The 12,719-nt window shown below is 37.0% G+C and overlaps 1 protein-coding gene across 1 annotated transcript in view; it reads left to right on the plus strand.

Moving 5' to 3' along the window:
* The window catches only part of C4H8orf34 (chromosome 4 C8orf34 homolog), a 164,168-nt gene that overhangs the window by 62,880 nt on the left and 88,569 nt on the right, over positions 1-12,719 (plus strand). Inside the window, exon 7 of the mRNA XM_061995680.1 lies at positions 826-992. Coding sequence (XP_061851664.1) covers positions 826-992 — 167 coding nt within the window. The remainder of the gene's footprint in view (positions 1-825; positions 993-12,719) is intronic.

The raw sequence follows: 12,719 nt of genomic DNA on the forward strand, positions 1-12,719 counted from the left end.
ATTGGACTGATTTTTAATATGATGCTCTTGTTTCTTAGAGCCCCAAGTGAAGTAGAGCTTGCAGAGGCCCCATCCATAACCTGATGTCCTAAACTCAAAGCCCTTTCTTCATCTCCAAAGTCCACTTTGTCTTATTAGTGTTTATCTTTGCAGTGGAAAAGAACTGTCCTTGATTATACTAAATTTCATACATTTTCAACAGTTGTGCCTTTCTGCAATAGGCTGTAAGACAGACTAAGGTGTTGCTGATAACCTCGAGTGGGGCACCTGAGGAATGTCTGTTCTGTTGTCTTTATCTTGGAATCAGAAATCACCAAGTCTAATCAAGTCCTGCCTTAGACCTTTCTGCTAACTTCTGTGCAGTTTCAGTTGTCTGTTACTTAGGTTAAGGTCAACAAACCATGAGAACTGTTTAACTATATAGTCCTTAATCCTGTGGGGTCCTGGTAACATAACTACTCAAAGGAGTAGTTCTTTATTTTCAGCTTTGTTGCTGCATGAACAATGCCTTAGCAATACTGATTAGTAATTGGCATCCTGCTGTTCTGTATATGTAACTTATTTAGACTTGATTAATGGCCATAAAGTCAACGGGAAATTTTTCCATCATCCTTCAATTAAAATTTTAGATAGGAATTGAAAATACAAACTGACTTACAACTTCCAATGATCAGGGGATGAACAATAACCAGATGGTTTATGTGTGGTCTGATGGCATTAACCTTCAAATCTGCAGGACGTCTTGGGCTGCAGTAATTTGACAAATGCATGACATGTTTTGTAGAGAGCACCAGTAAGAGAAAGTTGTACTTTCCTTCCTCACAGCTTAAAAATGGAGCCAAAGACCAAAGGACTTAAACAACAACAGCAGCAACATAAGAAACTGCTGGCTGCCATGCTTTCTCAGGACTCCTTTGATTCTGCTCAAAGCACAGCTCCATCTGTAACTGAAGAAGATATTGATAATGAAGATGATGCAATGGAACTGCTGGGTAACTGCAAAAATTATGTGTATTTTCTGATGCTTTTTAGTTGTAGACTAATCTGAAAAGTAATATCTGATCAAAAATAGATTAGTATGAAACAACTCCCTAGGTTTGAAGCTGTGTGGAGGTTCAGTTTCATAGGGTTGAACTTGTTACATTCAGGAGTGGATGTAGTAAAAACAGTCTATGTGTGTGAATAAACTGCCAACTGTACCAAAATCTTGTGAAATAGAAAACGTTTCAGGTGCTTAAAGTAATTAAGTTTATTTCCTACTTAAACCACTTGCAGGTTCTACTTTGAGAATGTGTTTATGTACAAGGATCAGAATCACTTTGACGGGCGTTCATCTGATTCTTCTTTTTCTTAGCTGTATCACAGTTCTAACTTCAGTGGGTTTCATTTGAGACTTAATAGCTACAAATAGCTTATACAATGTGAATTTGTAACCTCTGCAGAGGATTTTATTGTAATTTTCCAGTAGACTGTATTGTGTGTTAGATTGCACTCTAGAAGGCTCTATGCTCACTGCTCCCTCTCTTTCCTAGAGTTATTAGTTGTGAAAGGAGGAAAATTGTTGAAGAAAGATAATTAACAGTCTCTTTTCTGCCATTTTTAAAATCTTCAATATAAGATGCTTAAAAGATTATCATGGATTTTTATGGGAGAATTTTATGTGGGATCAAAGCATAGGAAATATGCGATCTCAGGATACATCAGCATTCTTGCATTTAGAAATTCTATCACAAATTATTTGTTTCAAGTTGGACCTTAATCTAAAAACAAAAAAACACATGATGCTCTACTCTCTTTCTGTTATATTCCTGTTGCTTCTTTTCTACAGTTTTCATAGAATCACAGAATAGTTGAGGTTGGAGGGGACTGCTGGAAGTATGTAGTCCAACCCCTCCCTCAAAACAATCAGCCAGAGCCGGTTGCCGTGAACATTGTTCAGCTCAGTTTTCATTCTCTCCAAAGACAGAGACTACAAGGCCTCTGGCCAACCTGTTGCAGTGCTTGACCATGCTCATGGTAAAAAAGTTTTATGTTATGCTTATATAATTGTGAAATAATATATACTTGATTTTTTTTCCAGTAGTTTTAATTTTGATTCATGTGTTTGTTTTTACAAGAAAGAAGAGATAATGGGCTGGGTCACACAGGTGTCATAGTGAGTCAATTAGTTCTTTGTGATTGGAGTAAGTCACAGTGTATGTGGCTCTGGGCTTACAGTGTTAATGGAATTAATTCGTATTTCCAGAACTAATCCATGGATTCCTGTGAAAGTCATAATTAGTCTATAGCTGTGTTACCTCCTTATTTCCCCCTGCAATTTACAGATCTTTCCAATTTTATCAATGTGGCACAAAAAGAAAGCTGAAGAGGTGTCTTTTGCTGTCATAAACCACAGGACTCCTCTAGGATTCTGTGGCATCTGAAAGGTACAGTAGGTAAGCGTGTGTGTCATGTTATTGGCCTCATTATATATTAAATACAGAGTAGAATCTTTTGTTACCTTCTGTGGAGTTAGTGAGGAAAAAGTGTGCAATAGGTATGTTGGTCCTTCCTTCTAGACACTCGGATCATTGAATTTATTTAGAACCAGAAACATAGCATGAAGAAACTTTTAGTGTCTTGACATTTGGGCAAAATATTACCTGTGTACAAACAAGTGAGTTTTCTTACAACCAAGCGCTTATTAGAAAAATCCATTCATGCAAGACCTGCAACATTTTTCTGTCATGCATTTCATAGGAACTGGCAAAGTTTATACAGAATCAACTTGAAACTCCAAAAGGTCACAAACAAGACCTCTGGTTTGGGTAGAGTGTTTCTGAAACAAAATCATGACATATCTGATGAGCAGTCATGGTTATACTGATTGTAATATAGCCCTATTATAGAAACTACCACTGATGGAAAGTTCAGTGTGAACATCTCAATGTTGAAAGTACTGTGCTTCTGAAAGAGTGGCTTTTGTTTTAATTGTCATTTTGCAATTTGCTGACAAAGGTGTGTTTTATATATGGTATAATGGTTAGGTTCCATCCTGCAGAACTGTTCAAATCTGAGGATATGACAAAGTGTTACACAAGAAGAGTATTTTATTTTCCTTTTAAGGTAACATGAAGAACTTCACTTTCTATCAGCAAACATAAGTATCTTTCATTGCTGTATTTTCCAGATCAGTAACTGCAAGATAGTGATTGATTTTTTTTTTTTTTAATGTACTGCATTAATCCATTAACTGCTTTAGTGCTTTTTACACTGCTTATATGCGGTATAATTAGTTTTCAAATCATGACTTTCTGCCATCACTGAATTGCAGGGCATAAAGTTCAATATTCGTTGCTTATTCACCCCTTTCCTTTAAAAAAATTACAAAACCTCACACTCCTAAGTCTGAATTCTTGAAAAACAAATTATACTCATTATAGCAGATGATTTTAATGCTAACTCTCTTTACAATACAGGTTTTTGCAGAACACAAACTTCCATCTTTATGTGTGTTCAAGACAATTTTTTTCAAGTCTTGGTTGATTTACTTAGGATGTGGACTGTTGGTTTAGTTTCTTAAAAAAAAACCAAACCCAAGTCTCCTAGTAATCACATCAGAATTCTTGAAGGTTCAGCAGGAACCAAACAATTCCAAAGAATCCATTAAAAAAAACCCCAAAACATGAGCAAAGATGAAAAAGTGTTATGGGACTATATTCTGCATAGGAGGAGTCTTAGCACAATGGTAACTTTCTAAGTGTTTTCAGTTATTCAGGTGGCTGAAATGGGTTACTAGTAGATAACATCATAGTGGAAGGGATCTTCCTGACTTTAAAAAGCTCAGGACTGTAACTGTACAATCACATGCATTTGTAAATATAAAAAGGTGATGCAATTGAGGCCTGTGACTGAAAATTACATCAAAAGGTTTGTATTATGTACATTGTAATGCCCAGTATAGTGTTTTGTGATTCTGCGAGGTGAAGTAGTTCTTTGATAAACTCTGAAGTCCTGTTGAAATTCCGTGGCATTTCATCTTAAGCTGTCTTTTGCTTTTGGCTAAGGTCCACTGAGACCTGGGAATCACAGAATGGGAGGGACTGGAAGGGACCTTTAGAGATCATCTAGTCCAACCCCTCTGCAGAAGCAGATCCACCTAGATCAGGTTGCATAGGAACATTTCCAGGAGGGTCTTGAAGACCTCCAAGGAAGGAGACTCCACAACCTCCCTGGGCAGCCTGTTCCAGGACTCCGTCACTCTCACAGTAAAATAGTTTTTTCTTATGTTTAAATGGAACTTTTTGTGTTCCAGTTTCATCCCATTACCCCTTGTCCTGTTGCTAGCTACTATAGAGAAAAGGGATGTCCCAACCTCCTGACATTGACCATTTAGATATTTGTAACTATTAATGAGGTCCCCCCTCAGTCTCCTCTTCTCCAGACTGAACAGCCCCAGTTCCCGTAACCTTTCCTCATAAGGAAGATGCTCCAGTCCCCTGATCACCTTGGTGGCCCTGCACTGGACTCTCTCCAGAAGTTCTCTGTCCTTCTTGAGCTGGGCAGCCCAGAACTGGACACAGGACTCCAGATGAGGCCTCATCAGGGCAGAGTAGAGGGGGAGCAGAACCTCCCTTGACCTGCTGGCCACACTCTTCTTGATGCATCCCAGAATGCCATTGGCCTTCTTGGCAATGAGGGTAAATCATGTCTTCCCTTACTATCTCAGTGACATCCAATGGAGAGGACTGAACTGTGTTTTCCCTGATATTGCTGGGAATATTGATTGAATGGTCACCAAAGCATGACCCATTTGGTTTTAAAAAATCAATTGTTTGATTAAGTGTAAGAATATTTGTTTAAATATATTGCTGTGCAGAAACACACATGTAGTAGAAGCGTAAGAATTTTTCTAGCACTCTTGGACTTATATATATACATTCTTTAGCTTTTAACAAGTAAGGAAGGTGAAAATAAATTCTGCATTATTTTATGCAATGTTGATATAGAGAACAAGACTTATGAGGAGCAGCTGAGGGAACAGGGGTTATTTAGCCTGGAGAAAAGGAGGCTGAGGCAAGACCTTATCACTCTGTACAACTACCTGAAAAGAGGCTGTAGAGAGGTGGTTGTTGACCTCTTCTCTCAAGCAAGAAGTGACAGGATGAAAGAAAGTGGCCTCAGGTTGCACCAGGAGAGATTTAGACTGGGTATTAGGAAACATTTCTTTGCAGAAAGGGTTGTCAAGCATTGTAAGAGGCTGCTCAGGAAAGCACCATCCTTGGATATATTTAAAATACATGTAAATGTGGTGCTTAGGAATGTGGTTTACTGGTGGATTTGACAGTATTAGGTCTTTTCCAGTCTAATGATTCCCTGGTTTGATAATATTTTATTGTAATGCTCTATCACATCTTCTCTTGTTGTCCAATCTTTGTGCATGCTCATAATATTAAAAAAAGTTAACTCCATGTTAACATATACTATGTAGTAGTTAACTATGAAGCACCACTCCAAAGATAAGTGCACCCAGAAAGCTCACATGGGTGTGGTTGAAGTGAAAGGTGGGAGTAATTGAAGTCCATTTATTTCAATTAATGCATGTGCCGGTCTATATGATTCTGAAAAGCCTCCATGATTTCAGTGTAAATAATAATTTATCTAAGCTACAAAAACTTAAAGTTTTAGCAGCATCAGGGCTTGTAAAACAATCTTTTCTCCAGAGCTGGTTTCATAGCAGTATTGCGGGGGTTTTTACTCAATACAGAAATCAATTTCAATATAGAAATGTAGAAATAAGTCTTCTTCTACTCTTTAGTATTTCTTTTTTCCTCAAAAACTTTCTAAATGTTAATTTCTTAATCATTGTAAAAATCCTGAAAGATTGATTGGTGATATGTTTACATTTTATAAACAGAATTTAATGGAGATGTCTCATCCTACAGGCAAAGGCAAATAACTCAGTGATAGTCTATCCCTGATAGTCTATACTTGCTTTTCTGCTGTATCTCAGAGCATTTTAATGAAAGGATGTCAAATCTGCAGTGCTTTCAGTGCATTCATAATTTCTCTGTTTCCTGGAGGTCTTTGGCTATATAGAGGAAACAGTCTCTAGACCTGACAAATTATTCTAATTTTAGCAGCACATTATTTCTCTTTGTTGTCCCTCTGAGCTGAACAAAAACTAATCCTCCATTATACGTCTAGAATACATCATATGCCAGAAGAGAGGACACAAGTCCTTGGGAAAGATGCGACGTGAGTTGTACTACATCTTCAGAAGTTTTCTGGCCTGCAGCCTATTTTGTTGGGGTTTAAGTAGAACTATTGTGTGGGGGAAAGTTGTGTGAATTGCTCATCATGGCCCCTTTTGCTGACTCCTCTTTTTTTGGAAGCTACTGGGAAATCAGCAACATTGCCAGTGAGCATCTGCTATGTAGTACATGCACAGAAGCTGGCACCACTGGGAGACGACAGGCCTGTTCTGCATGCAGAGACCGGATGTACTATACATTGCAAAATTTTCATGGCAGGCGTAATGCAGATGTGCAGATCTCCATTAGAAGGGCACTTGGACTCCATCAGGTATGGATTTAAATAACTTTTTGAGGTGGAAAAAAGGGACAGCATAATCTTACATCCCTTCAAATGCTAAGAACACTACGTTGTGCATCATAGGACAGACCTACAGTTGTGGCATGGTACACTGCACAGATCATGGCATGCTAAGGTCCACCAGAATTAAAGACTTTAGAGATCTTAAAAGTAAGTAATTTAGTTTAGTTTTTCCTGTAAGTAAAGAATTTCTTTCAGCATTTCTGCTGTCAAGCAAAAAGATGTTCACATGGCAATGTGGTGGTGCACTTTTGAGATAACACTATGCTAGTGGTGTAGTTGCTAAATGCCAAGTGGGAGCTGCCTATGACCTTCTCTTTTATGATTAGTGGGCTAGCTGTATCCTGTGGCCAGGTGCTTTGTGCAGCATGGCATAGCACAGCACAGACCTCCATCTACTTGGCTCAGTTGTTGTGTGGATTATGAACTCATTGTATAATGGTCCTCATTATTCAAATCATCAGCAAACAGGAAAGTCAGTGTAGCACAGTATTTTCATGCCCTTGGGAGAAGATAAGTTTTCTATGTAGACAGAAGTATTGATCACTGCTTTAGCCAAAGTCATGGGAAAGTGATAATGCCAAAGTTGTTCATCTTACAGTGTGTATTAAAAAGTCAAGTGAAATGTCTTTGTATGCATGACTTGACCATTTGCATCACTCCTAGTAAAATTTCTGAAAAAAATGTTACTATGTAAATAAATAGATGCAACTTTTTTTAAATGGCAGTAAATCTTCATGCTTCCATTTCTAATGTCTTACAGACAACTTTTATTTTCTGTTTTTTTCTTTTATTTTCTCTTTCCTTCAAATTTCAATATCTGGAAAGAGGAGGCATGCTCTGTATCTAAAAGAGAAAAAAAGCACTGTTTTATTGCTTCTTTTTTTACTTGCATTACCTCTCAAAGTGTGTAAAACATTTACATACTTTTGTTCTCCTTGGTAGTTATTATTGGAGCAAAAGAAGGATTGTAACATACAGACTAGATGCAATATATGAAGAGTTGGGGTTTAACTGATCTGCAAACAATATGGCTAGTATGAGTGAAATATCTTAAGCTTTACTTTTGTGAGATACCCACGACTTTGGAAGTCAATAGTATGTGACATTCAGTGGCTCTCTCTTTACAGTCTGATGTGGAAGATATAGTTCATCCCAGTTCGAACAGATCTATTTGATTTTAGGAAAATTATCAATAACTGCAATTTACTGTTATGACAGTTTCTAAAAGATATGATCTACAGTCTTCCATTTATCTTCCATTTATCTTCAATCTTCTTCTCTCAGTCTGGTAAGCAATTTCTGATAGTCTTGATTACCAGGTACTTTGAAACTCCTGAAAGGTTTAGCATTTGGATAGACAATAAATAGTTCAAGCCAAAAGTTCCAAAACGTGGTTTTTTCCTCTTTGTGCGTTGGCCCAACCAAAAGGTTATATTGACACAATAGAAGGGTTCTTCTGCTCTCTCTGGCATCTCCAGGGACATAATTCTAGTTTCTTTTAGATCGGTGTACAGTTAGATCTCTGGCAACTGTTCTCTAATTTTGCATTGCTATTCACTTGCAGCTTTCTGTTCTCTCTATAGGTATTTCAGACCTGAATTGTGGGCTCCAGAATGTCTTTCACACTTGCCCCACTCTCTTGTGTTCATTGCTTCTGAATTAGTCTTTGTTGTTGCAAAGGACTTAGCATAGCACTGAAAAGTGACCATAGCTGTCACAGAGGTAACAGTTTATGTACCAGCTTTACATACAGTTTTACATACCACTATGAGTGGTGGTATCTGACTGGGATTCCTGGGCAATTGTGTTATGTGTACTGTGAGTGGTAAGGACAGTAAAACCTGTAGACCTCAATAGAGAGCAATTATATTTACTATTCAGACAACTATTGGTATTCTGTGTACTTTCTCTCAGGAGGTTGTTATTTGTGGAGTCTCCTTCCTTGGAGATCTTCAAGACCTGCCTGGATGTATTCCTGTGTAACCTGATCTAAATGGACCTGCTTCTACAGGGGGTTGGACTTGATGATCTCTAAAAGTCCCTTCCAACTCCTATCATTCTATGAATCCTATGATTTGCAGTAACTTTTTTATCTTCTTTTTTAAAATATATATTCTGTTATTCCTTTACTGTAGCTGGTTTTGTGGCATTTACCTGTAAAAATCCATATTCAGGATCTAATCTTGAGAATGTATGGTAAATTTTGAAGTCTAATGGAAAGGGTAGAGCAAAAAGAGCATAAAAAACCCCACCAAGGTTATGAAAAAGAATTTCTTTTTAAAAAATGGGCAATTATGGATAATCAGTACTTTTATCTTCCGGCTCCAGTGATTAGCTTGCTCTGACTCTAGTAAGTCTCATTAAATATATATCTTTTTTGCTTTTAGTGTAAGATATGAATTCTTGTTCTGTGTTTCAAACAATAAAGTAAATGCTGATAATTTTTATGCAAATGTAGTATAGAAATTAGGCCAGGATTGGTAAATCAGTTGGAGGAATTACTTTTACAAAAAAGCTAAGGTGAGAAACAACCTCAAAGCATTTAAAATTTTTTTTATGGCTGTGTGATCTCTGGTGAGCCATCATTCCTACTCAGTTGTGTTTGTCCACAGATGGGGTTTGATACTGTAAATCTCAGGTCTCTGCATAGGACAGGCTTATTGCACACCAGGTATCGAGCCTCATGTGTGGAATAGTAGTTATACAGATCTGAAGTCACTGTCATTGTGATAGGAGAATAAGATAGATGCAGAATTATCAGGACAATTTTAGGAGGTGGCAGCAGTGTGTTTGATCTGCTTTAGTGAATTCCTTGGCTTTCGGGCTCTTTGAAGCTGCTGAGGAGGGACTTTTTATCAAGGTGGTAGTTAGGGAGGGGGCTTATTCAAAGAGACATTTGTGAATTTAATTAATATCAGGAGGCAAGGATGTGAAGGCAAAACATTATATCTAAATACAGCAGAACTTTATTCTTCATGTTAATTTGTGGCTGATTACTGTCATGTTTTTCTGAATTGCTAGAACATCCTTTCCTTTGACCAAATTGTCCTTTTGTTTTATATACAGACAAGTTGCTCACGGGAAGGTAATTACTGCCCGTAAATGCACTCAGGGAAGTAAAAACTTAGCAAAGTTTCTGTGGTTGACAGTATTTATTAATATATTTATTTGCCTATAGCTATCTGAAATAAAACCTATGTTTTATTTCTTTTTTTAATAGTGTATATTTAGTGCAAAAGAATTTCCTAGGCATTACACCCTATCATGGTTTAACCCCAGCCAGAAACTAGGCACCACACAGCCATTCACTCACAATATAAAAATACAAAGTAAGAATTGAAACAAAGTGAACCAAAACAAAACTATGGATGAAACAGAACACATTAATAATAAAAATATATATTTTTTGTTATATTTGTAATCTTATAAACTTAATTTTACTTGACTTTGTGAAATTATATTGGTACTTGTCAAGGCATGAATTTACATCTCTTGTGTGGAGTAATATGTCTCTTTCAGATGGATTTTTTGAGAACTAACTTCTCTTATGTATTAAACTGAGTGCTGAATCTATTTCTTCCTCTGCCATTAAGGAAAAGTAAAAAATGAGAAGAAAAGTGATATTAATATATGTTATATCTTAATGTAGATAAATATCACTTACCTGAGAACTTCTCTTTACGCTACCATGTATTAATGGATTCTGGGAGGGAGCAAAGTGTATTCTGATAAATAATATCCTCAAGTTGTCATAGAGCTCAAGAATCACAGAACTGTGTCCTAGTCTCAAAGACAGAGTCAGCTTTTAGGTAATGAGCCATGAAAAGGCTCAATCTGCTTGAATCTTTTACTTGAAACATCTTGTGAAAGCTATATGTGTGTGAAAACTCAAAAGCAAACAACCAATAGAAATGTGGGTCAAATGGAACATTTAGCTTTCCTGAAGCTCCATCTGCTGCAACAGATCTGGCTCCTTTGATTCATGGGATGTAGAAGTTTTGAGATAAGAAGCAGAGGTGTTGCCCTTTTTTTTGGGGCCTAGGATGGGGTGGGTTGCAGGTGGAGATTCAACCTGTTCTTATGGCTTGTATTTTCATGTTTCCTGAAAAAAAAAACCAAAAAACCCAACAAAAATTAAATTTATGGAGTACTGTCTGGGATAAAAGTTATGGCAGTAAGGAGATTGTGGAAGTTATACTACTGGAAGTCTAGCAGCTAACAGCAGGTTAATATCCCTTTTAAGATTGTCCAGCATCCCTAATTTAAGGGTCCTACCTATGTGGTGGAGCTGAGGGAACTCTGTTCAGAATGGAAAAGCAAAGGCCTCAGGGGAACCTAGGAGCGATAGAGGTTCCTGAGAAGGAGCCAGGCTCTTTGCTGAGGTGCTTAGCAGGAGGATGAACAACACTGTACATAAATTGAAACAGACAGAGTTCTGGTTAGATATGAAGGGGAGAAAAATAATCACAATGTAGATATTTAACTGCAGGAACAGATTTGCCTAGGGAGGTTTTGGAGTCACTGACCTTGGGCATTTTCAAGATTCAGTTAGATAAAACTCTAAGCAACTTTGGGCAGGAAAGCAAGACAGAGACCTCCTGAGGTCTCTCTGAACTTGAATGATTCTCTGAATTGCTAGTGTAGGGAGGGCCCTAAGCTCCTGAAATGTAATTCTGTTGTAGTCTACTTTAAAATACTGAAAATGAGACCATTTAGAAAGTAAATATTGTTCTATATCCAAGTAAACTGCTATGCTACAGAATGTGCAGACTGAGATTCCATCTGGGTTTCAGAAGGATGAAAAAGTGAAATAGACAATGAAATAAACTTTCTGTGTGATAAAAAAGCACACATGAGGGTTTAAAATATTAGATGATTTGGATAACTTGTATAAGGAGTATATCTGTCATGCAAACATCATCTTATTGCATTCATAACATATCTGTATCACTCAATATAAAAACCTAGTTTTAATCTGGAAACAAGTATTACAGGTGCAACCGGTAGCTGATTACTGGTTTGTATATTCAGAAGGGAGATTAATTTACTGATGAGACTTGTATTAGCAATCTGGTGCTGAAAAAATGCTGTCAGAAGAAAATATATTTTCAAGACACATTTTAGAAGTTGATGCATCAAAGTAATTAATACTAAACTTACACAGTCAGAAAGATAAGATAAAACTACCTAGACAGGTAATTACAGCCCATTACAATTGTTGCCCTTCTCTGAGCCCTTAATGTGGACTGAAGTGTCTGAAATTTCTAAATAAGTAGTAGTGAATGGCTTCCAATTCTTTAGTTCTCCTCTGAACAAATAACTTCTAAAAGACAATGACAGCAGGTTTTAAAGGTTAATATGTAACTTTGTAGCTGTAAGAGCAATAACAAGAAATTAAAATGAGAAGTGCTGTGAGTAAAAGGTATTAGAACTAATGAGTTTGACATATTTAGCTCTGAAAACACACCTAACTTTTCGGTTTTTTAGGGAAATAGGAGAATTATAAGATAGATGGAAAAAATTGTTCACTGAGCACAAAGTTGAAGGCATTGCAGTGATTTATTTAGCTGGAAGAAACAAACACTTCTTACGGGTTAGATGGAAGTGTAGTATTAAGACCTAGGCTCTATAGAACAGTCCTAAAGGAGAAATCAAAAGCATCAATGAATAGCCCCGATTCGTAATCCATATGGATTTATTTGGGCATGACTGAAAACTTTGGTAGAATAGGAGGTGATATAGTGTGCGTTCAGTGCAAAGACACGTTACAAAATTATACATGTAAGCAGACAGAATCTGTACAGACAATTGACAAGAACATCACGTCTCAAAAATCTGTGAAGCAGACTATGGACGGTGCACTTAACCATGATACAGGCAACAAGGCAATATTGTTTAAAAATGCAATGAATATAATTATTGCAAAAAGATATGTTGTTGTGACACAAACAAAGCAATCTTGGTTAGTAAATGAGTGATAGATGATGTCTTACAGTAGTATCTTACAGATAGATAAATGTCTTACAGTTAGGTGCACAACACCACTCACTGCTGCAACCTGCAAAGTACAGCATTGACATCTTGGGAAGTGGAAAAAGGAAATTAAAAAAACTAGAAAAATC

The sequence above is a fragment of the Colius striatus genome, chromosome 4 (assembly GCF_028858725.1).
Source record: "Colius striatus isolate bColStr4 chromosome 4, bColStr4.1.hap1, whole genome shotgun sequence".
Taxonomy (NCBI): domain Eukaryota; kingdom Metazoa; phylum Chordata; class Aves; order Coliiformes; family Coliidae; genus Colius; species Colius striatus.